General features: G+C 31.4%; 1 protein-coding gene and 1 long non-coding RNA gene across 3 annotated transcripts; one reads left to right on the plus strand and one right to left on the minus strand.

The window, feature by feature from the left end:
- Window positions 1–8,602: 8,602 nt before the first annotated feature.
- LOC128295523 (uncharacterized) lies at window positions 8,603–9,060 on the plus strand. The gene is made up of 2 exons (XR_008286006.1): window positions 8,603–8,731; window positions 8,859–9,060. It is a non-coding gene; the product is annotated as an uncharacterized LOC128295523 (long non-coding RNA).
- Window position 9,061: 1 nt separating this feature from the next.
- LOC108457673 (polygalacturonate 4-alpha-galacturonosyltransferase-like) lies at window positions 9,062–13,622 on the minus strand. Of its 2 annotated transcripts, XM_053031188.1 has the most exons (12): window positions 13,462–13,622; window positions 13,069–13,122; window positions 12,823–12,977; window positions 12,310–12,344; window positions 12,145–12,204; window positions 11,897–12,031; window positions 11,726–11,792; window positions 11,599–11,639; window positions 11,185–11,519; window positions 10,713–11,070; window positions 9,976–10,557; window positions 9,062–9,643 (listed from the first exon to the last, which is right to left on the minus strand). In XM_053031188.1, exons 3-12 carry the CDS (start codon window positions 12,962–12,964, stop codon window positions 9,353–9,355), a joined length of 2,046 nt encoding a protein of 681 aa, XP_052887148.1. In that variant the 5' UTR covers window positions 12,965–12,977; window positions 13,069–13,122; window positions 13,462–13,622; the 3' UTR covers window positions 9,062–9,352. The 2 variants fall into 2 exon arrangements, with proteins under 2 accessions (XP_052887148.1, XP_017612227.1); XM_017756738.2 differs by having other exon boundaries at window positions 13,069–13,622.
- Window positions 13,623–26,899: the final 13,277 nt, after the last annotated feature.

Here is a 26,899-nt window from a genome sequence, read left to right on the forward strand (position 1 = left end):
TCGTTTCACACCTAGTTCGTTTTTTACACGAAACCATACCTGAGATAGCCAGAACCTACAATCCATCAACAAAACACCCGAAATCAATCTTAATTCTTCAATTTTGATCTAATCACCCTACGATTACAAAGCAACCAAAAATCGTTTTGACTAACAAAATAAATTTATAAACATTTCAAAAGCTTACCCACGAAATGGCAACCCCGAAGTTTTACTACACATCCGAGGAGTTTCAAATTTTCGTAGAATTATCTAACAAAATAAAGCATAGATTCATCTAACATTAACCAAGACCTCTCCAAAAGAAAATCAAAGCGAACCCTTACCTACGAAACTGCACGAAGAAATCGAGAATACCCAACGCAACGAGAAATGTGAATTGAGGCCAAAATCGAAAGAACAAAATGAGGAGAAAGTAGGAACAAAATAGAGAAGACAGAAGGAAAAGAGAAGAAACAAAAAAGGATGTCAAAAGGGAAAGAGAATTTTGAAAAACAAAAAACAAAAAACAAAAATAAAAATTAAAAAAATAAAGTTACTAAACTCCTCCCAACTCCCCACTAACCCACTAACCAACCTAATCCCACCAAATCCGACACACTAACCACATCCAACTACCTTAGACTCTAACTCCACCAAACCTTTATCAGACAATCGAAACAAAATTAGCATCCATGCTTACATAGGGATTCGAACCATCAGCAAACTAACTCCTTACCACTCGAACCAGCAGGCTCATTCTGATATGAGTTTACTAAAGATAAAATATAACCCAACCCACCAAATATAAGGCTAGGATCAAAATGACAGAATTTTTCAAAAAGTGGGACTTGAACCCAAGACCTCAAACACACAACCACATCACGTAACCACTGAAGAAGATACTCATTTGTGACAAAATTCACAGAAAAAAAGTAAATATTCCAGGGCGTTACACTCCTTGATTACCTTAAGTTTAACTAATAATAAGTTGCATTAGAATAACAAATTATAATGCAAGAAGACAACTTTTATTAGTAGGTAATCTAAATTTTCCATAGTTCGTAGAATTAAATTTAGCAAATGGTTCAAATAAACAAGGTGCTATTATGTCTTTTATAAATCTAGTCATGGAGATAGCTTGTCTTAGCTATCAGAGCTGTTGAATCCTAAAATAAGATACATAGATCTGATTATCTAGACTAATAATACATCGGATAGGACCCAAGTCTAATTTATCCTAGATTCATTTATCGATTCATGGTGTGACTTACCTAAATTTTAAGTAACTAACAGACCTTGTGTGTATAACTCATGCTCTTTTTATTGGGTACATGAATTGTGGTTAGGATATGGTTGGCATGCCAATTAAAGTCCCATGTTCATGTTTCACTAGATTTTTTGTACTAGTGTTATGTGGGTTTAAAGTTTTGTGATATGTACTTAAAGCTTTGTTAGTTACCCCCTTGGTTGAGCATTTGTTACATACCTCTGGGCTTACATTACCTCTTCGGAAGCTTTTACGATATATGGAGTTCTATTACCTTTGGGCATAGCAACTCAATGCTCTTTGGTGTATGTGGAGTTCCTGTAATGTTCGAGTCTTATTTTACTAAGATTACAATTGGCGTCAAACCAAAATGTGATAAGGCTTTATGATAAAATGGAAAATATAATTATAAAGTACATGACCTTACTATGATAGTAAGAAATTGGTATTGTAATAGATTTTTAATATGTGGGCCTAAATAAATGTCTTTATTACTAAGGTAATTGTCAATCCTGTATGCTTTAGTAAATATATGTATGTATGTATGTATGTATGTATGTATGTATGTATGTATGTATGTATGTATGTATGTATGTATGTATGTATGTATGTATGTATGTATGTATGTATGTATGTATATATGTATGTATGTATGTATGTATGTATGTATGTATGTATGTATGTATGTATGTATGTATGTATGTATGTATGTATGTATGTATGTATGTATGAAAATGTTAGAAGCAATGATTGAAAGGAGTATATGTTGGATTAAACATTATATGAACCCTTCGTGAGAGTCTAAAACATGAATTTCATAATGTGATTGGTTAACAAACCATAAAAATATAAGTTGGCCCTTATGAGTTGATTAATTTAAATGAATTCATTAGTAGCACTAAAATGTGCTTAAAAGAATTTGTATGACATGTCCAAGAAGGGTTCAACATTATTAAGGGATAGGATAACTAAGTTGATCCATAGTTACTTACTGAACTCATTGAGCTCATGCGCTAGTGGTTCAAAACATGTAGGTTTAAGACTTGCTAAGGAACTTGGACTTTGACCTAGGAGCATAGCATAACTGATTGAGATTTTAAAGTTTTTAGACTATTTTTTAGCTTCAAGAGCCCAAGGTAAGATACCCTTACCATAACTATCGAACCGGAGCAAGCCAGAAGCTAAAATGTTATAGTTTCAGCCTAAGTACCGATACCTAGCTCCCTTTAGCTCGTACTTAACCTAAAACACTTTTGATCACCTACTAAAAGTTTCTAAATGATTCTAAGATGAATTTAAAACTTTCAAAATGATTTTAGTTTATTCCACGGTTTTTCTAAATTGTTTTAAAATTTAAGTTATTGTAAAACTCCTATTTTTCTTAACTCGAATGACCCTAATTTAAGCCATAGAGCTTCAAACACTCGCTTTATGATTTAGTAATGTCCCTATATGTATTCCATGAACCAAAATGATTTCTAATAATAATTTAATCTTCCTAAAATTTTCAAATTTGATTTAATGAATATCAATATGTTGTAAAACAAATATTTTTATAAAAGAGAAATTTTGGTTAAAACTTAAAAGTCTCATATTCATACCAATCGTCAGGATAAGTAAGGGGTGTTTAAAAACTCAACTTCTCTATCAGGCGGTAAACCTGGTAACTCTTCTAGGAACATCTTTGAATACTTTCATATTGTGGAAAATTTTTCAACTTTAAGCTTAAAAACTTTAGTGTCAAAGACGTATACCAAGCATGCCTCACACCTTTTCCTTGTCAAGCTCTGAGAAGTCATTGCAGAAATCACATTGGAAAGATACTTAGGCTCCCCCTAAAAACACTAACTTGGGTACCAGCAGAAGTCTTCAGAGAAAGCTTCTTCATCTTACAGTCTACAAAAGCATCATGATAGGTTAACCAATCTATACCATTATAGTGTCAAATTCATTAAACGAAAGTGCCATCAAATTGATCAGGAACTCAAAACCTTGTAATTTTAGAGGACAATTCTTATACACTTTGTCCTAATAGATTGGTCATGCACACATCAAACTCCATAAACTCCATCAGAAGGCTTTTCTCCTCAACCAATACAATACAAATGTATGAATGTGTTGACCCAAGGTCAACTAATGCATGTATAGATAAATCAAATAAGAAGAGTATATAAGTAATGACATTAAGCTCGAGTTGGGGCATAGGACTCAATTCTCATGGAAGCCTTTCTAGAAATTCTTTGGCTTTTTTTGGTACTACTACTAACCTTAAACTTCTTGCCTCACTAAGGTGCTAGAGTAGATCTTCAACACTTACCTAAACAGTTCCTCTCACACTGACCAAAAATGGCCATAGATGCACCTCTCATACCTCCGGTGCTAGCAATAGAAGTAGTTTGGGGCCTTTGGCCACCTTGTTTCTATTCTCCCTTCCTTTGGAATCATGAAGGGACCAAAGAATGACCTCTCGAATCTTTGTCCCTCTTGGCCCATAGTAGAGACATGGAACTAGTAGAACTTCTCTTGCCATGCTCTTTAACTCTTGACTTAGCCTATTGCTTATCGACTTTCATACTTCTATTTTATGCGCCCTCTCAGTCAGAGTGGTAAATCCCCTAAATTCCATGGCCCAATAAGTAGTTCTTCATTAGGACTCCATCCAAACCAAGTGCACATATTGTTGGAAAAAATCTGGTTTGAAAATTATTTTTTTGCACAACGAAAAATAAAAATTTTAAAAATTGAGCCTGTTTGTGATATTTATAGCAATAAACTCTTTGCTGAAATCACACTTGTATTTTTGGCTAGAAGAATTCTTGTCATTCCTAGCTTTTAGCCGAACAACCTTCTTTGTTATTCTCGTACCATGAACTACTTCAAGTGTGGGCTCGAACGAATTTGAATCAAATATAGAACCAGAAATAATTTTCTTTACTTTTAGGGTGAAAGCAAAATTTCTCTCAATGGAAATCAGTAAAATTTTTATTTCGGGAATTAAAATTAATACTTAGAGAATAAATTCTCATTATTTTTAGGAAGAGTAACATTATATTAAATTTGTGTATTTAGCCCTATCAGTACCATCTATTTATAGGGAGAAGAGGTGAAACCTTTGCTGAATTGTAGAAGTCTATTTCAATAGAAAAATGAACTCCTAGTCTAACTAGGATTAGGTGGGGTGACAACCTGATCTGCCGCAATTCGTTGTAGTAGATTAAACCATTTTCGTACTTAAGAAGCTTGTATAAAAGTAATTTTGTTATATTTTTACTTAGTTTTTGTTTTTAATATGTAAATAATAAAAAGTGCGATTTGAGCTATTTATATGACCTTATGGGCCAAAATAGTCTTAAAGGAAGGCTAACGTATTCGGTGAGTGTGCAAGACATCATTTAGAGGCATGAGAACACGAGATTGACTACAATGTTGCAACAGAAAAGGTTGATGTCGCAACATAGTGAGCAGAGCACCAAAAGAGCAATCTGGCTTCAGTTTCGTGACACAGCCCTAAATCAAGTGTCAACCACCGATGTCGCAACATAGACCAAAAGATGTTGTAACACCACCTTGACATGAAAAAATTAATGAGCCAGGGCATTTTGGTTTGTACGATAAACTTTAATATAAAAATGTCAACTGAAGTTGGTGAATGGACGACAACCAACCTTAAATCTATAAATAGGCTTCTCTAAACACTTCATTATCATCTTTTATTATAGTTTTAGGTTACGACTTTCATTTAGTTTTAGTTTTCAGTTTCCTTAGTTTCTTTTGTACGTAGGTTATTTCTATTTGTAATTCCATTCTAGTTTTGTTCTTGTACTTCGAGGAATCTGATTTATGGAATCATCAACTCTTTGTGGATTTCTATGCTTGCAATTATTGATATAAAATCAAGATTCTTTTTAAACCTTATTCTTGATTTATTATTCATGTTCATCTTTTCAATCAAGTGTATGTTTTTTATGAGATCCATGAGGAACTAATCCCCTTATAGGAGATTAGCGAGTGGATATGAGAGTTATTAGTTTCTATGTAGGGTTTCTTAGCAGACCAACTGGTTGGGATAGAAAGAACATAAAATCCTAGGCTTGACAACACTAGGAAGTCATCTAGGTGGGAATGAATCCAAAATTGGTATTGCCTATCTCTGAACATATTACCCTAATCCGATTCGGACTGTGAGGTCGAGCGATAACTAGTTCTTGCCAACTCATTAGTTTAGTGGAAGATCAAGAGATCTTGCTAGTTTAATGACTAGTTGATTGGATAGAACCCGAAATAGGAATTAGTTACGACCACCAAAACGAGTTAGTCTTCTGTTGCTAGAATTGATTCAATCTACAAATTAGTTTTTCATTTTCATTTTAATGAAATTTATTTTTTATACTATATAAATTTTCTTCACTTTACGGTTTATCATAATATAATTTAGTTAACTACTAATTTGATCTATTAACATTGAAGTTAGAATTAATTTAGTTTTTGCCTCCCTTGGGTACGATCCTCGAAGTACTTCCATACTTTGTTGTATAAACCATGTTACAACCTGACCTGTATACTTGTGGAAACCACCTAACGATAATATTTGGTTGCAGGAGTTACACTCTAGACGTTAGTAAGTCCAAAAGCTGTCAAGTTGTTAGCGTCATTGCCAGGGAGGCAATGCTATTGAATTAGTTTTAATTTTTACATTTAATAGAATAATTAAGAAAATTTTAAATTATATATACGATTTTAACTTTAGTCATTTCTTTTTTTATTATTTTTTTCCTAACATTTCTCTTTTCCTTATTAGTTGCAGTGTTCATATAGAGCCATGAGTACCTATGACAAGATAGCCATAAGGGAAGTTCGCAAAAACAACCCTTTGACACTTAATTCATAACATATCTCTGCTTCCTTAATTTGTTAATTAAATTTAGGAAGGTGATGCAGGTGTTAGGGGCAGTTCCCTTTGACATGAACTGGTTATGACCTAGTATTACTCGACATGTTATTAAGAATCCTCATTTTGAATTAAACCTTGCATTACTGACATGGATTTCTTCAAATCTCAGGTTTAGAAGTCACAAAAATGAGGACCTATAGTTTTCCTCTGACATTTTGAGCGCATATGTAGCACAATTATGTATGTTGATGTGTCGGCAGAAGTTATCAAATTATTATTAATTCCATTTGTCTTAGAAGGACAAGAAAAGATTTTGTTAGATGCATTTCCCCCAAACACTATTTCGAACTGGATTGAATTCGTACAATTATTCCTACATCAAGTTGTACCGATGACTACAGTAATCAGTACATGGAGCTATTTAAATTCAAGCAAGATGTTATTGAGGCATTGTGACAGACATGGGAAAGGTTTAAATTGATTATGCGGTCAATATTGGGAGGGGGCATTAACTTTGTGGTACAATTGCAAAATTTCTATGATAGATTGGATGGACAAAGTAAACGACAATTTCATATCATAGCTGAAAGAAGTATTTGGTCAAAAACGGGATGGGAAATAGTCGATCTGTTGGAGAAAGTCAGTAGCAATGAGCTTACATGGGGTATGAGCTGGGAAACAGAAACTGTTCAAACAACAGAGTTTACATCCCAAGAAAGAATGACCCATAATTCAAAATCAGAAGTGTTGAGCTCAATCAAGCTGAATCAAGATGAAATAGAGGAAGAAATGATGGATGATCTAAAACAAGAAAATAACGAAGTGATCCTTCAACTCGACTGGTGGCGTAAAAGTAGAGAATAACCAGAACAAGTAACTCCAGCTACAACTAAAATGGTTCCTTCTACTATCAAACCACTTGTTTTGGAGTTGAAACGTTTACCTGACCACCTGAAATACGGATATTTGGGAGAGCAAAATACTTTGCCTGCAATTGTTGCCACAAGATTAACCACAGAACAAGAAGAGGCATATAATGTTTAACTTAAATATGGAAAAATGAGTAAATGGCTTAAAAGGGGATACTTATGTGTGCTTAGTTAAGAAACCATGTTTAAAGGGGTTATATGATTGTTTAAATACAATGTAAGTACTCATTAAGAGTCATATATTTGAATTTGGAAATGTGATCACTAATGAATCAATAATTTATAAGTTGAACCCATGTAAATCGGTAATAAAAGTTAATTATGTTAGAATTGTTAAATGTGAAACAATTGTTTTATGAAATAAACACTTCTAAAGGACTTAACATTAAAAATGTCATAAGGCTAGTACGATTATCCTTTTGTATTTATTGAGTTCACGCATTAGTTGTTTAAATGTATAGGTCAATGACTTGTCCAAGAAATTTGTTATTCTAACTTGAGAGCATCGCATCACTATTCGAGCTTGAAGTTGTATTTCATTTGTTTTAGATGTCATTGGTGTATGAATATTGACATGTACATAAAGACTTCGTTTAAACTTGAAATTTGTAAATTTGATTTATGTTCCAAACCATTGTTAATATAACTAATCGTGTTTTGATTCGTTATTCAACTTAAATATGTCTATAATGTGTCTTTGAGCTTAAATGAGTTTAAATTTTGTTATATAATGTTTTGAGACCTATTGAAATCATGTTGAAGTGTTTAGATATGAAGTTGAGTTTTTTGAATTGATTTTTAGCCATAGAGATCTAGGTTCCGATACTTACACAAAAGTATCGAAACATTGCAAGTCAATAGCTAAAAAGTTATAGATCGTAAGAAAATTATTGATACATAAGATCTATGTATTGATACTTTACACAGAATATTAGTGCAAGGATTTCATGTAGTGATGCTTAACTCTTGAAATTGGACCACTAAACAATTTTGAGTATTTCAAGCCCATCGAAGCTTAGGTTTGACTTTGGACACTTTCAACCACCCACAAAATGATTTAAATGATTTTTAGATTATGTAAAAAACCTTGAAATTGATTTTATCAAAATTTTATAATTTCATTAATTTGTTTCAAAAATTAAATTCTTAAATGATTTTCGAGATTTTTGCTACATTCACACTTCGACAGAATCTTCCATCCATATATTGAACGTCAAGACGAGTGAGATGTGTTAGATAATTTATTTATTTTGGATCTCATTGGTTGGAACAAGTCATAGGTGATTTTTGTGCTTTTTTTTATTAATTTTTAAGTGATATAAGAGATTTACCTAGGAATTAATTTAGATTATTATTAAGAAATTATTTTTCACTTTAGTTACTTTTATTTTCAGCCTATTGATAGGCTTAGTCACCACCCTCATTATTCATTAAATAAAGTAAATTTTTCTTAGTGAAATTTTGTTTTTTTGTTTTTGATGCAAAGATTGCTCAAGGGTTCCAGCGATTTGACTCTTGTTTTCTTTTGCAGATTGTTATTTTTCAAACCTTCCAAAGTTGCAACGTTTTTAACCTTCAAAACTCGATCATTGATGTTTCTAAGAGTCCTTCGCTTAAGGATTTCACAGGGGAAAATCCATCCGAACATTGATGTTTTTGAGAGTAAGTCATCAAAGGGTGCTATAGGACATTCAATCATTTATTTTTTTGTTTAGTTCTTTTATTCTACTTTCTTTATTATCTATTGTTCAAATCTAACTTTATTTACTCCAATTTTTTTTTTTTTCAGATTTGAATCATTCAATTTGGCACAGTAATTCCATCCCTCACTGATTAATACATCTCTAAACCCTTTGTTTCTTTTCTACTTTCATTTTCTTTTTAGATTTTATTTCATCAATTAAATTCTAATTTCCTTTGTTAATTTGTCTTGGATCTTGGGTTTCTTTATCGAGCAATAATTCAAAAAGAAAATTGCTTCAGAAAACAAACTTAGGAATTTCAGTCTTTATAATATATACACGTTAAATCCAGCAAAAGGAGCTATTGTTCAAAAAATATAGTGGACCAAGATTTTCACTATTCTACTAAAATTGGACAAGGGTGAAAAAATCATGGGGTGTCTTAAGTACAGAGGTTAGCCTGGCGTACAATTTGTTAACTCGTTCCAATGAATGAGAAGCTTAAGGGAATGAATTTAATGAATTACAAGGAAGAATAAACAATAATGTGGGAATAAGAAGAGTATAGAAAAAATAGAAGGAAAAAGAAAACAAAATGTCACTAATTATAATCTGGTTCATTCCTGAACTTGCAACTGTGAAGGTAGGGATGATCATACTTGATGTACTTGGTCCAGTATGATCGATATTTCGTCATGGCCAACTCCAGCCAAGGTTTCATGTTGCCATTGTAATGGATAACTGCTGCACTTTCAATTTCTTTCTTGTCTACATTTGGATTGTAGCCAAGACCAAGTACATGCCATGATTTCTGAAGTGGATGTGTTAGACCATAAAATGTGATCAGCCCCGGAGGAAGTGTCCCCAGCTTCCACAATGCTCTATCTTCATTCTGATAAATATTCAAACAAATCAAGAAAAAAAAAAAAAAAAGATCAGAACATACAACAAATTATCCTTTGAAGTCGTGAGAAGTCTTCAAATGTCGTCTGTCTCCCAAAGGAGTCAACCTGCCCCTCAAAACCTATAATACCATCAGCTTTGCATATATAACTTGAGCAACATGTTCGCTAGAAAGTTATTTGCTAATTGGAAAACTTGTGGGTTTAATCCGTCAACAACTAAGTGATTTATCTCCATGAAAGCATGAAAGGTGGTGTGTGTATATGTGAAGGAGAAAATAACTAGCATGAAATCAAAACTTCCTTCTTTCCATTAACTCACCATATTTTGCCACTTGTGGTATATGCCAGTGATATCCTTCTTTCTCCAAACCTTGAGATCAAACATGTTCATTCCATATGCCCACCCACAAGCATTAGGATCAAAGTTCTGTGAAATATGAGGATTTGAGAAGTTCAGATACTTGTCAAAACGATGAAAGCTTTCACCGCAAGTTTCTACTGCACCATTCACTTTTCCATGGAGATCTACAGACCATAATCTAGTCAAGTCTTTCTGGACAACAATGTCATCATCAAGAAAGAGGATCTTATCTAACTTTGGGTAGACCTGTGGCAGATAGAACCGCAAGTGATTAAGCATTGAGAGATACTTTGGGTTTCGATACTTCAAGTTCGAAGATCCAGAATTGGTTGGCTGATCTGCCTTGAAGTAGTACTCCTTCATCGCTGCAGTCTCAAGCTGCCGGAGGACAGGGCAATAGGATGAATTAAGCCACTTGAATTCATCAACATTTTCAACATTGATGGTGGCTTTTCCAGGGGGATTCAACAGAAACCACATGTTCATTGCTCCAAAATTAAGTTTATCAGTAACAAGATGGAAAACATGTTTAGAGGGATCCTGCAATACAACCAAGAAGAAAATTTTAGTGAAGACTGCATCTGAGCCTCAATTCTTATAAACATAACAATTCCTAATCAATGAGTGAAAAAAAAAGAAAAAAAAAAGTAAAGAACAACTGAGACAGCTATGCAAGTTAAGGCAGCTTTTATCACCTTGGCATTCATGATAGTTGAATTGACGACGACAGATGCAGCCAAGACATTATCAGAGAAAAGGGCATAATGGTAGAGTTTTGGATTTTCCAAATTCTCACTTCTAGGGAACTTTCTCTTCTCTGCGGGAAGGAGATAATATTCTATGGTCAAGCGCATCGACAAGCAATGGATTGCATTGGGAACTGTTTTGGCAGCTAACTGACTCAGGAACATGCTATCTTTTTTCAAGCTCATAACTTGTTCTACTGATGCCTGAAGCATTGCTCTGAGCTTTCCAAGCATCAACTTGCAATCATATAATTGCTCTCTTGCTTTGGCTAGAACTTTTTCCATTGCTTTAATTTTATCAGATGCACTGAGTAATTCACATGAGAATACAACATTAGAAACTGACAGAATCATCAAAAGCAAAACCTGGAGGAAACATGGACTACAGCACATAGCCAAGGAGATTAAAGACTTCCTTTACCTATGAGGTAGATCAGCGTCAGTTGTTGACTCTCCTAAGGCATGCTGACTCTCTTTGAGCCTAATCTGCAATTCTTTTCGCAAGTCAAGCTTGTTTTTCATGCTTGCAATAATTATATAAACCTTTGCCAGTATAATTTGATCACTCATCAAGCGCACTGTGGAATCAGAGTTCTCATTATCAATTTCTTTCCTCCACATATTATATTTGCCAAGAACTGCAGAGTCCACAGCTTTGGATCGTTCAATGGCTGCATTTTCAAGTTTCACAGTAGCTTCATCATCTTTTTGCACCAAACCAGCCACATGCTTCTCACGCCTATTATCTCTAAGTTGCTGCAGTCAGTAACATGCCTCTTATTATATAATTAGTTATAATACTAAAGCACTCAGTGAATCAAAAGATGATAATTACCCTTCGAAGTGTTGTAGTAAGCATATCATGTGAATGATCATCTGCATAGAACAGCCAGGTCAGCATGAAAGAAAATTCACCAATAGCATTAGGCATATCTATATTTAACAGATCAGAAATGCATTACCATTAGGAAGCTTTCCCTCTTTAACTTGAGACATTTCTTGTTTCAAGTCTGTAGCCTTTTGATTTGACTTTGAACAAGTGAGAATCATATAAAGATTAGTCAATCAGCAACTTTTTTTTTTCTTTGGAGGAGGGGTTGGGATAGATTTGACTACTGAGGTATGATCCTAACCTGAGAAGTAGCTTTATCCGCAACTGAAGACTCTACCCCAATAACTTTCCATGATGTAGACAAATTGCCTTTTCTGAAAGAATCAAGACTTAATGGCCCCAAATCAGCTGTACTAGTAGATACAACATCAATAACCTAGAATGATTTGAGTATGACATCAGATGATAAATATAATTGACAATTAAAGTCTAATGACAATTGGAGCAAGAACCATAATTTGTATAGAATATAATCCAACACGCACTCACCTCTTTAGTGAATAGGTTTTTGATAGATTGGGATGCCAGCCTTTCTCTCCAGTCAACATTCTGCAAAACCCATTTTAAAATAATGCAGATCTGGGTATAAAAGCTGTCACAGTCTGTCATCTAAGTTAAAAGCAATGCAGATGGATAAGGTTTTAAGGAAGAAACCTGTTTACCAAAACCACTTTGAACACTATCTTCGTCTGCACAAGAAACAAAAATTGGAACAAAGATCAGATGCAATCAAAGAACATAATTGAATTTACATCTAACTTTATACTCACAACACAATTCAACATAATTGAACAAAAGTTCTATTATGATGATAAATATTAGGTGAGATGGAGCAACGAATTGTAAGTTAAAATTGGACCTTAGTAGAAGCATCACTATTCACGACAATGTTGTGTAACTAAAGTTAGACCATTTGACTTCACAAATTTCTAGTAAAATGAGAAGCCAAAAACTTTTTTAAGAAATTCACTAATCAAAGCTCGGAATCAATTAAAAGATGAGGCACTTTTCAATTTTATCAGATCGAAAAGGACGCATTTATAAACTAATCAAAACAAATAATTAATTTATCATCATGCTAAAATACAAAATCAAAATCAAATATAAAGTTAGATCTGGTCAGTAGGTACTTAAAAACGCAGGGGGAAATTAAGAGAAAAAACGAACCAGAAATGTAAAGCCCTTGACCGACAAAGAAAACAAGTAGCGTCAGAATTGAGAAGAAAAAAAGAATCACGATACGCAATCGAGATCCAGAACTTCTGCTCCTTTGGACGCCCACACTGGATAGTCCCCGCTTCAACGCCATTGGCTATCAGAGCCTAATAAGAACAATAGCAGCAGCAAAATCACTTAAACATTAAAAAAAAAAAACGAAATTGCATAATCAAAAGGTGGAAAAAGGATAATTACAAGTTAACAGTGAGGAGATCGCGTGAAACTGAAAGCAGCAGATCCGTATCGAAGCTAGTTGGAATGGAAACCCATGGGAAAGCAAGCATAGATTAAGCGTTAATTAAATGCTTTTATCAGTAAAAAAAAAAAAGAAATTTAATAGTGCAGAGAGAAAGGGAAATGCAGGAAGATGGTGGAGTGAGGAACAAAATTATGTTTCTTGAAAACGAAGTGAGTGTAATTTAAAAGGAATGCGTTGGCCTAAACAAGCAAGAAACAAAAGAAACTTGAGATAACAGAAATTAATATATATATATATAGATACATATATATATAAAGAACAAGGGGATCTTCGATCTTGGTTCGGTTTTCGTTTTTTCCGTTGGTAAGGGTTATTTTTCATTATCTTACTATCGTCTTCGCTTTCATATGTTCATTCCTTCCGGAAAAAGATGATCTGAGAGATGGGATAATTATTTTAATTTCTCTTTTAGCCGACAAAGACGTTGCCGTTTTTATCGCCAGTCTAGCTTTATGAAGTAATGAGCCAGCCCACCTTATTCTACTCCATGCAGCTTAATTATTCTACTTTAATATAGTTTTATATTATATAAATATAATATTATCAAAAAAACATGGGTTTTGTACAAATTAAACATATTATATAAATATAAGGGTAAATTACACCAACAATTACTTAATTTTGGGTAGCAACAAAATAGTCATATTAGTTTCATTTTAGTCACTCAACCTTAAAAAATAACAAAACAGTCCTTTTTTATCCTTTTTCGTTACAAACGTAATGGCAAAGTGACATGACAGATGACAGCTTGCTTGGTATCATTAGCTGTCAAGTTGGCCGGTTAGCACCGATTTAAATAACCCTTTCAGCACCCATTTAGGGCTTATGTAATAGAAAAAGAAAAGAAAGAGGAGAAAGAGGAGGAGGAAGAGAAGAGAAAAAAAGGGATTTGGGGTGGTTTTTGTCCAAGGCAAAGGGGTTACCAAAAGGAAAGAAGGGTTTGTTGTCAAGGATTGAAGTAGGGCTCTTGAGAGATTTAGTGTCGAGAAAGGCTTTAAATTTTGGAGAATCGAAGAAAGATGAGTTTGGTTTAGTGCTATTCTGGGCAAGGGATGCTTGAGAGCTGTGATCAACTATTAAAGTTTGCTTCATGGTCACTACTCCAGACTTATTCTTCAGCATACTTACCTGTCCTCTTTTTATTAGATGGATATCAGAATCAAACCCCGCCAAATTTCTAATATGAAACAACTACAAAAATAAGGAAACAATTAGATTTTGACTAGAAAAAAAAAGAAACAAAAAACAGTAGGGAAGCAAAAGATGAAAAGGGAGAACCCAGATCTGAAAGCTCATTTTTTCTTCTTATCTATGTTAAGTGTTTTTCTTTTTCATCTTGTTTGTTTCCTTTGTGTAATCACTTTGTCAAACTTGTTAGGCAGAAAAGAAAGGAGAAGACAATAAAAAGAAATTAAAACCAAAATTAGGATTTAGAAACTGATAAAACACTAAAAACTCATATCTTTCTCTCTTTCTCCAGTTTTATTCTTCTTATTGTCCTTCAATCTTTTTTTTTTTTATTCTAGTTACTTATGTGCTGTTTTTATCAAAATTAGGTAGCGAAGACTTTTTTTTTGGCAATTTAGTATTTCAAGAAGAAATTTCTCCATGGGACAAAGTTTAGCCTTTGAAATTTATCCACAATAGAAGAAGAAGAATATTGGGGAAAAAATCCTAACCCAATTTAATGGTGGTGCAAGTGGTGGTGGCTAAAGTACTTGTCAATGTTGCCAGTTTATTTGTGGGGTCAGTTGTATAAGGGTTGTTGGAGACTTTGAGAGGAATATTATAGTCTCTTCTTCTTTTTCTTTTTCTTCTTCTTCTCTATTATTAGGGTTTTTTTTTCTTTAATTTCTTCTTAAATTGGGTAGGTTTCCATTATGGACATCCAATGTGGCTAGTTAATTGGCCACATCAGCTAGTTAACTGGCCACGTCACCTATCTCGTTAGAACTGTAACGGAAAATGTTAGTGGGTGACTGATTTGTCACTTTTTGATAACGTTAGTGACTGTTTTGTTATTTTTCTAAAGTTGAGTGACTGAAATGAAACCAAGGTGACTGTTTTGTCAGCTACCCCAAAGTTGAGTGACTGTTGGTGTAATTTACCCTAAATATAAAGTTAATAATTATAAAAAAGTAAATATGTTATAAATTATGTTATTATATAATGCTTTTAAATTTTATAAATACTTGTAATCTTTTAATATAAATATGTATTAATACTTTTAGTTATCAATTTTAAAAATAGAATTGCAATTTATATTTTATTATTTAATATAGCTATGATTTTTAATTATTTATTATATTATAATGTCTATAATAGTTATTTCTATTGTCATCACACCACTGTAGCTGAGTTTGAATCCAAACAATAATTTCACCACTTGTTTTAATCTCACAGTTACAATAATGAATTTCACTATCACCATTATTTTTAATCTCACTAAAGGCAATCTCACCAAGCGGTGAAATTAAAATTAGTGGTGAGACATGTGTTTGGGTTCAATCACAACGGTACCAATGAGGCAATAATACAAAATTACTATTAATGACATTAGATTGAAACCATATATATTAGAAGTTCTAAATTATTTTATTTTTTATGAAATTATTAAAATATATGAAATTATAATTTAATTTAATAAAGTAATAATATGTGTCATAATATTTTTCTTATAAATATTTTAATTATTTATTTTATAATCATTTTAATTATTTATTGTAATAAATTACTATTGAGAATAATAGTTTGAGTTTATAATATAATAAATAATTATTTAAAATTATTTTATATTAAAAAAGTATTTTCACTCAATTTTGAAGACGCTTTCATTTATCATCCAAACGTTAAATCTCTAATAACTATTGACTATACACTTTCATTTTGGTCACCCAACTTGTAGTTTGCTTTCATTTTGGTCATTCCAAAAAATCTCTTTTAAGTATTGGTTGGGGTAAAAACAAAACATTAAAGATTAAAGTAAAAAAGGATAGAAACTAAAATAATGTATTAAATATTTTTTTCAAAAATTGTACTTAAAGTACTATTTTTTGCAATATTAAAATTTTAAATTTCAAAATATAAAAATTAATTAAATAAATTATTGGAATTTTTTATCGTGTTGATTTGTTACTATAATATTAAAATTAATTAATTAATTTAAACTCCTTACAAAATTTATGTTTCCAAATTAAAATCAATTCAAACAATTCATTTTTAATAATTGTCTATAAAACTCAAATGGTTTTTGATTATATGATCTTAAAATTTCCATGCTAAACGAAAAGTAAAAAAAATCATCGCAGTTAATTAAATTAATTAATTTTATATCTTTCATGTAAAACAAAACCTAGAATTTTTTTCATTAATTCTTTATCGAAACGAAAAATAAGCAATTGCAATGACTTTTTCTTTACTATCAACATAGCATAAAAGATTCGAAATTATATAATAAGAAAAATTTAATATTTATTAAATTTGATAATTAATCGGGTCATCTAATATGAAGAGAAAAACATTAATCCATTAAATTTAAAAATAACTAGACTACTTTTACATAATACAACATTGATATTTTATTGAGTGTATAAATAAAATAAAAGTTATATATAACTAAAATTCGTCATATGATTAAGAAAATTTTGATAAAATTGTTTCAAGGTCACTTTACATTTAAAGAAGAAGAATGGAGTTGAAGTTTTGTTGCTCTGCGACTTTCTAAGCTTTCTCTGTAGTTTACTGTTTATGTACAAAAAGCATTAGATTTTATTACCTACAGTATAATTTAATATAGTAAGAAGCAAAAGCAAAAAGATGAATGAAGAATTTTGAAATGTGTGTTTTGCTTTTAAAATGTTAATATTGGTTTTATGAGTAATCATTGAAAACGAAAAAGTCTTTCCAATGAGGAATAATTGAGTGTGAGATAAGTTGTGTCCAAGGACAACTAACATCATTTTGTTATTAAAAAGGCCACAAATCCATCATCATATTTCCATGTAGGAACTACCTTCGCAATTCTCCAGTCTCTTATAACACACGGATCATTCAACCTATGCCTACCACTCCTTTTACAATCACTTTGTAACCGTTAGGTATATTAACAGTTAATCCAATCAATTTTTCTTTTTAAATATATTAACTGAATTAAAATATTTTGATTAATTTAGTTGATTAATTAAATTTATCGAAATTTATATTTTTTTCTTTTGGTTAAATTAAGTATAAAATATATAAAGAAATACGTTGCTAATGTTCATTTTCTTTTTCTTTTTTTTAACAATTTTAAAAATATATATTATATATAATATGTATTATTTATTTTGATTAATATAAAAATAATAGTTAAAAATACATTGCTAATATAAAATATATATTATATATAATATATATTATTTAATTCGATTAATTATCCAATTTCAAACCGAATTAATCGATAACTGAAATTTCAAAAAATCATTAATCAACCTCCGACCTAACAATATTCGGCCATCGACTGATTAACCAAGTTAGATTAATTCAGTCGATTAATTCGAATTTAACCGAACTATAAACACCCTTAAATTTTAATTGGTCTTCAGCTAGATCTTGAAGCACTTCTCACCGGAAACAACCCCATTATCATTCCATCACCAAATAAATGATTTTGGTTGAACCTGCCGATTAGGATGTAATGTACGATATCAATTATGTGAGCATCTAAGTACACTCTACTTAAGTCTCGGCGATGATCTTTTGAGAGACCAAAGTTCGACATCCAATTATTGACCCAAAATTTGATCTTGTCCCGCTTCCCATGGTCCATCAAATATTCTTCTTTAAAGTACCTTATATCTTTCAAATCGACTTCCTAATGATTACTTTAAAGTTACTTTTAAAAAGTGTTCTTAAAAACTATTTTTGGAATGTGTGATTTAAGATTTTAAATATTTAACATTATTGTTAAAAAGTATTGTGAAAATTTAAAAGCTAATTTTAGATGTGAAATTGTAAAATAAAAATAAGGAAATTTAAATGATATTTAAATTCATTAATATTACAATATATGAAAACCAATTTTAAATACTTTAAGCAATTAAAATAAATTATTTGTGCTAATAAGACTTTGACATTGTTGGTTAAAGTGACACACTGGGTTCTTATGTACCCAAGTTTGAGTGCCACCATTCGCAATTGTGATACCTGGGTCTTCAATCTCAATATGTGTATCCTATAGATGGTTGCATTCGCTTTTTATCTGTTGTATTTTATACTAGTTTGATTCTATTGTAGTTGCTTGGGCATATATTTATATTTGTTATAGTGAAACTTTTAAAGAATAAATTATTTGTAAAATTTTATTTCAATATATAAATCATATTTAGATATTAAAACAACATATAATTCAAAGTCATAGAATAATTGACTCAGCAAAATATTCCTTTCTTTTCATTATTAATATTGCCGCAATATTATATTAGAATTATTTTGTATTCAAGTTAAATTATAGTAAAAATATTAAAACTTATAATATCCCTTTGTTAAAATCATGAAATATGAAATATAAATTTTAAAGAATTTTTGTTGAATAATATAAATTTTAAAGAATTTTTGTTGAATATATAAATTATACTTGTAATTTAAAATTAATATAAACGAGGGTAAATTTATAATTTGGCATCGGACTTTTGCCATTTTATTTTGGCTTAATGACAAGTTTAATCACTAATGTTTACACGTTTTGTCAAAATGACCCTAATTATATTTTTGAGCCTTTTTTGACCATTAAACTTTTGTTTTTTTTTTTCAAACTGCTTTCTCTAACAGGTTTGATGAAAGTATCGTTAACAAAATTAATGGGGATAATGTGGAATATTTTAATGAGATGTAATTTATTACTTTGGTAACCCCATAAGATAATTGCATGTGAAAATAATAAAATAAATAAATCATACATGAAATTAAAAAATTAACATTTAATTTAAATAAAATAAACGTAATTATCTAAAAAAGTTTTAAAATGAATGCATATGTTTATTTATTGAGAGGTCTCAAAAGATAATTAATAAATCAAACCGAAAATATTGATTGTGTTCATTCATTTTGAAACCTTTTTTAGATAATTAGTTTATTTTCTTTAAATTAAGAGTTATTTTTTAACTTCATGAATTATTTATTTTATTATTTTCACATGTAATTATTTTATTAGGTTATCTGAGTAATAAGTTGCATTTCATTAGAAAATATTCTACATATGAAATTTCACATCACCCGGTTAACCTTTTTAACGGTATTTTCATCAAATCTATTAAAAAAATAATTTGAAAAAAAGAATAAAAGATTGATGGCCAAAAAGGCTAAAAAATACAATTCAAATTAGTGTCATTTTAACAAAACATGTAAACGTTAGTCACCAAATTTATCGTTAAGCCTTTTATTTTTTGTATTTGACCTGAAAATTTAATTTAGAAAAAAATTTATTTATTTAACATTATTTATAGATAAGTTTAGTTTAAGAGGCAACGCCAAATAATACCCAATAAGTTTGCACTCCAAAAAGGTCACACCTCGCTCCATCCAAAGCCCGTTTGCAATTCTCTTTTTGCAAAGAAAGAAAAAAATATAGTTTTGACCTCTTTACTGAGGTGAAGTTTAAAATTTAATCTTTATAGTTTAAATTGGTATAATTTTATTTTTTATTTTTTATTTTTTATTATCAAATAGTTATTTAAGAAAAAAATCAACATGAGATATTTAATTAAAAAGGATCTCTACAAAATGAATATGTTCATAGTCTTTGATTTTTATCTAGTCCAAATGGTACCATATCTCTTTGAAAAGCCTAGTTATGCCTTAGTTGGTGGTTCGATCCATATCATATTTGACTTCATTAATTAATTAACTACACATCCTTCAGGTACATACTTCCTCCACTAACAGAGGTGCTCTACTTTGTGAACCCTCGAGGCTCTCCCCAGAGTCGAGAGACAAAACTCGGGTTCTGAGATAATACTTATGATTGTTAGGGGCTATATCGATCGCTTGACGAACGACCCTTCGAAGATTTCTCCCGAAAGAGTTAACCCCCTCAACGATAAAAAGGCTCAAGCAGTACCATGTCTCTTTGAAAAGGATAGTCATGCCTTGTTGGTGGTTCAACCAAAATCCCGTGTGACTTTATCGATTAATTATCTAAACGTCTTTTAGGTACGCGTTCTCTCCGCCAACCGAAGTGTTCCCACTCATGAACCCTCAAGGCTTTCTGTAGAGTTGAGAGACAAAACCCGGTCCTAAGATAATACTTACAATTGTTGGGAGTCGTATTAACCGGCCAACGGATGACACTTCAAAGACTTCTCCTAAAGGAGTTGACCCCCCTCAACAATAAAAACACTTAAGTGGTACCATGTCTCCTTGAAAAGGCTAGTTATACCTTGGTTGGTAGTTTAACCCGCATTGCGTGCAACTTCATTGATTAATTATTTACGCATCCTTTAAGTACGTACTCTTTCCACCAATCAAGGCGCTCCCACTCCATGAAACCTCGAGGCTCTTGGCAGAGTTGGAAGACAAAACCCAGGTCCCAGGATTGGTCATATCGACCACCTGATGAACAACACTTCGAAGACTTCTCCCAAAGGGTTTGATCCTTCTCAACAATCAATATAGTAAAAGATGGAAGCACTATTATATTAATATTAATTTTTTTATTAAAAGAGGGTTTTTAATTAAATTTTAATTGAATTGATGTCGAATTGACTTGTTACATCAAATTAATAAAACAATTTATGTAAGTATAGATATATATATTATTTTTAAAGTTCTTTATCTTATAACATTGGAAAAGGGGGAAAGGATTAACTAGGTTTGAACACGTGTCACCGAAGTGCTAGAAGCGAGCTTTAACCACAACTCTAATCAAATCTTTAATTGGAAAAAAGCCCCCGCGACCTATAACATTTTTCCTAGTTAGATACTTAAATTTATTTTGTCATTTTAAGTACCTAAACTTTAATTTCGTTAACACTATTGGCCTCTCTATTAGCTACAATTTAATAAAAACTTTATTAGCCAATTGGAGCTTGCCATGCATCATTTTTAAATTATATCTTAACATTGGAATTTTTGAAGAAAAAAGAAAAATAAAAACTAAAGTTAAAAACAATTTTAATTACCTAAATTAATTCACCCATCCCAAAAAATTTATCCATTCCCAAATCATTATTCGATTCAATTCAAAGTAGATACCAAACACATATATGTATATATATTTTAGTAAAAAGAACTCATAATTTTTCATGGTGTAATCCTTGAATCTGTTAGGGATCGACCTTGTTAAGCAATGAACAAGTAAAAATAATGGAAGAAATTGAGAAATTGAACACACAAATTTAATATGGAAAAACCCCTCTAAAGAGGATAAAAAACCACGGGTAAAGATAATTTTACTATAATGGAAAAAGAACAAAGAATACAAAAGATGAAGATAAAACTAAACCCTGAAACCTGAAAACAAAGAACCCTCAAAATATAAATACAAATTACTTCAAAAGTGTTATTAGTTCTAATATCTAATGGGTGTATTTTTTAAGTTTGTAAAAGAGCCTATTTATAGGCTAAATTTTTAAATCAAATATATTATGCTAATAAATGCTAAATATATTATACTAATAAATACTAAATCTGCTAGAAAGAAAATATATTTTGTTTAATTTGACTTGCAAGCAATCTCTTATTTGATTGAAATATGGGGCATACTCAACAAATCTCCACCTTGACTCATATTTCCACAATGCCATATTTGGCAAAGCCCGCCATGGGCCTATCTTGAACTATGCAGGGAATTAACTTAGGCGAATCTATACTTAGAAGCTGGAAGACTTCTAGCCTTTAACTTGTGCACTTCCAAATCAAAACTAACCTGAGTCATATTTTCATGAACACAGTGCACTAACTTTTCAAAACCTGCATCCAAAAGAGAACCTCTCTTCAACGAACCTGTCATACCTTTTCCCTCTTATAACCAATTTGCCTCTGCTCCTAACGAGTTAAATTCGACTCTGTAACGGATGAGGGATGTCTGATTTCACTAGTCACTATAGAACCTTTTAGAATATAAAGGTTGTTGGTCCTTTTCCCTTTTAACAAAACGACAGCCCTACAAGACACCTTAATGCCGCTCGACTTGATGCTGATTAAGCAACCTTTCAAGTTTAAAATACTCAAAAAGATGAGATTCTTTTGTAAATTAGGTACATACCTAACATCTAAGAGTGTCCTAATCGTCCCATCGTGCATCCTAATTTTAACAATACCAATACCAATTACCTTATTGGATGAATCATTTCCCATGTGTAGAATTCCACCTTCAACCGAATTGTGTGGAGAACCATTCTCTATTGGGATATATGTGGAAAGAACATCCCGAATCTAGGATCCACTTGGACGTAAGCTTGGATCTTTCGCTCTTTAACACTAGCAAGGAATCATCACCACTTTCGTCGGCCAAATTAGCACTAGCTACATCTTCCTCATTACTCTCAACAGCCTTTTTATTTTGCAATTTATAACAATATACTTTGACGTGACTTAACTTCTTACAGTAGCGACACATTTTGTCTCGCTTCTTTGATGCTACCAAAATAGAAGCTTTCCTATTTACCTTGGAATTCGAACCAAACTTATTGTCAAGTTTGTCTTTACTCAACAAATGACCCTTTACATCCTCGAATGAGAGTTTGTCTCTGTCATAAATTAGGGTCTCCCTGAAAGGCTTGTATGAAGGGGGTAAAGAATATAATAATAGCATAACCTAATCTTTATCGTCAATCTGAACCTCAGCGTTATTTAAATCATTTAAAAAGGTAATAAATTGACTGATGTGATATCTAATAAGCTTACCTTCATTCATGTGAAATATAAATAAACGTCGTTTTAACACTAAATGATTAGCCAGAGTCTTAGAAGCATAAAGAGTTTCTAACCTTTTCCATAAGGTGAATGAGGCCTTCTCCATCAATACCTCCTGCAATACCCTATTAGCAAGGCACAACTAGATTGTAGATAGGGTGTAATAACCCGATTTTCAGTAGTGTCGGAAATAGTAGTTTCGGGATCACAAATCTGACAAGTAAGTTCGAATAATTAGTATTTAAATTATACGAGTCAATAAAAATTTTTATATTGAATTTTGATTTGAGGATTTTAACTAATTGAATTAAAAGTTAATATAAGTTGTTCGGTTCAAAAGGTAAGTGGTTATTGAAAACAAGGTATTAAGACCTTATTTTTTTAATTTAAAGCCGTAAATATTTTTATTAAATATTTACAAAGTTGTATTATATGTGAATTAAAGTTTGGTTCGGTAATTTTGATGATTTATTGCTTAATTACGATAAAAGGATTAAATTGTAAAAGAGGTAAAAGTGAATTGCTTTTGATTTAAAATAGTAAAGGGACCAAAATGGTAATTAAACCATGGTAAAAAAGTCCAAGGTTGGTGACATGATTAAATCAACAAACTTTTGGACAGTTTGCTCATTTAGTCATAATTAGTTTAGGAATAAAATGAAATTAAGCTTGTTTAGTTAAATTTTAAAATAATTAAAGGACCAATTGTGTAATTATACCCTCCTTAATTGGTAATTATACCATTTGAATATATAGTGGATGGTTTGCAAGGCTAATTGCATGAAATTTATTGAAATTGTAAGGTTATAATAGTAATTTATGAAATTAAGTAAAATGTAAATAAAATAAAAAGCGAAAACGGCTATCATCTTTTTATTTCTTCCTTCAAAAACCAATTCTGCCATTTTTGAGAAGAGAAACTTTCGGCCAAGCTAGGTTTGGTTGATTAAGTAGACAAATCTTGTCTGTTTTTAGTAATTTTTATGTTTTTGAGCCTGTATTAGCTTAATCTAGCTAACTTGGGAGCTAATTTATAAAAATGTTAAATGTTATGGATTGTTCCATTGATGAATTTTAGCTTTTCTTGAATTTTTATGATAGATTATTAAGCTTGGTTGCTAAATAGGAATATCTTGTAAAATAGATTTTGTTGATTTTAATGTTCAAGGACTAAAATGTGAAAATAGTAAAAGTAAAAGGACTTGATGCAAAATAACAAGTATGAGCTGTAATGAGGGGGTTAATTGATCTGCTAATCTTGGATTTAATAAAAATGGTAAAATTGCATGATTTGGACTTAGGGACTAAATTGTGTAAAAATGAAATGTTGGGGTAATTTTGTAAAAATGTAAAAAAGGAATTAATTGTATAAAATGAATCAATTTTACTGTTGGAATTAGTTAATTAATGAAAATATTATTTTTAGATCAAGAACGTGTGGAAAACCGAGAAAAAAAGAAAATTACCGAATAGTCTCTGTACCTTTGTCATTGCTGCAACTTAGTCAGGTAAGTTCATTTGGTTTAATTTCAATACACTTATAAATGTATTATATGAACCTAATTGAATAATGTTGGATTATATTGATGTGTGTAGTTGAAAATGGAAATAATGAATTGAAATAACGTCAACAACTGATTAAGATACTCTGAGCTGTTATTACAAATCAATCATGTACGTTTGTACCTTTATTTATCTTATAATGTTTTTTATATTCTTTTTCCATATAATTTTATTAAATTATATATTGTATAATAGTATGATCTTGAAAAAGAATATGGAATATTGAATGGGCTCAAACGAGCAATGTCTACTGATTATATTAAATGTGCTCAAATGAGTGATATCCACTAATTGTACTGAATGGGCTCAAACAAGCAATATCTATTGAATATACTAAACGTGCTCAAAAGAGCAACTTCTACTCATTCTACTGAAAGGTGCTCAAACGAGCGATATCCATTAATTATACTGAATGGGCTCAAACAAGCGATATCTACTGATTATACGAAATGCATGCTCAAATGAACATTATCTACTGATTACGCGAAATGAGGTCTCACTATACTGATGATTTGAAAATAAATACCAAAATATTGTTCTGAGCACTATTCGTTTATTGAAAGTTGTGATTGACAGGAACTCTATTCACTAATCTTTATTTTAATTATTATTTATATTGATTTGATAAGCTTTATTGTTCAATCGACAGACTTACTATCCGGGGATCATTTGGTAGCTTTTGAATACATCTTGGCTTATATGGCATGTAATAGGAACTATTGGTCATTATTGTAATGGTTCATAAGTATTTTGTAATGAGTATGTGATGTACTTTGATGTTGTGGTATGAGTAACTAATGTGGTATGCATGTTAGTCTCAAGTTAAAGTAAATGGATGAACATGACATGGTAAGTTAGTATGAATTAAATATGGTAGGTGAAATTGAATGCAAAGTATTTTGGGTGTGTAATGATGCATAAGTGCTTATGTTGTATAACTTGATATGCTTATGTCCTTGATGTATTTATAACTACTTGATGCATGAATACATGGTACCAACTTAGGTGCAAGTGATATGGTTGTGTGATGTAATAGGGCAAATGGCATATTAAGTAATTTGTGTAAAGGGTCATGAAGTAAAAGTAACATGTTAAGTTGGTGTGGTTTATAAATGGTTGCTTTGGTAATGAATAGTATGAACATTATAATGTGATTGGTATGTGATACTTTAGTGTGTTTTGGTGAATAAAAATGGCATATTTTAGTTGTCTTAAAATGTATTTATAGACTTGTGAACATGTGAGATAAATTGGGTTAGGTACTTGTGCATTTGGGTGAGATACAAGAATGAATTTGGACATTTGTGGGCACATAAGGCTTGGGACACGGGCATGTACCCTGAACGTGTTTAGGTGCAGTTTTCACATGGGTTGACACATGGCCTGTGACATGACCGTATGAAATTGTGTCGAAAGGTACATAGTCGGCCACACGGGCGTACCTTGGACCACACGGCTTGGGCTGAGTCACACAGTAGTGTGAACCCTACCTTTTTAAAATTTTTTAGTTTTTCCTAAACTTTTTGATTTGCTTTGAAATTGTCCTTAATTGTTTTTAAACTATTTTTAAGGCCTCATAGGCTCGATTTAGGGTCTATAAGTGTATGTTTACTTTGACCTAAATTATTTAAAAATATATTGTTAATTATTCTAGTGAACTTGATGCTATTGTTACTGAATGTTCTAAAACGTGCAGTAATACTTCGTAACCTTAATTCGCCGACGAAAGCGGTTATGGGTGTTACACAGGGCCTTTTCATCAAGCTTTTGCCATTCTGACTGATCTAGATTTTTGGGGTTTTTCTCAGTTATGACCTTTTTCAGGCCAGTCTGAACTAGAATTGCCATCATCTGAACTTACCACAACTTGAAATTTGTGACACCATCGAACTTCTCAATGTCAAACCTTATTGCTTCCATCTCTTAATGGGTTGATCTACGAAAAACTGAACTTGCTCTAATACCGCTTGTTAGGGATCAACCCAATTAAGCAATGAACAAGTAAAAATAGTGAAATAAATTGAGAAATTAAATATATAAATTTAATGTGGAAAAACCCCTCCAAAAAGGATAAAAGAATAAAAAACCAAAATCCTTTGCTTTTATATAGTTGTTTGATATGTCCAAGTCCAAGTCTACAATAATATCGAATTCAACTATATTTATTGACTACCAGATAAACACTACCGAAAACAAAAGCAAAATCCCTAAAAAGATCCATTGGATCATCATTCAAAGTCAAAAAATGAGAGTAGAGAAGCAAGTCATCAACGATCCCAAAGTCATCCCAAAGCAAACACTGCATTGGCTACT

The sequence above is a fragment of the Gossypium arboreum genome, chromosome 7 (genome assembly GCF_025698485.1).
Source record: "Gossypium arboreum isolate Shixiya-1 chromosome 7, ASM2569848v2, whole genome shotgun sequence".
Taxonomy (NCBI): domain Eukaryota; kingdom Viridiplantae; phylum Streptophyta; class Magnoliopsida; order Malvales; family Malvaceae; genus Gossypium; species Gossypium arboreum.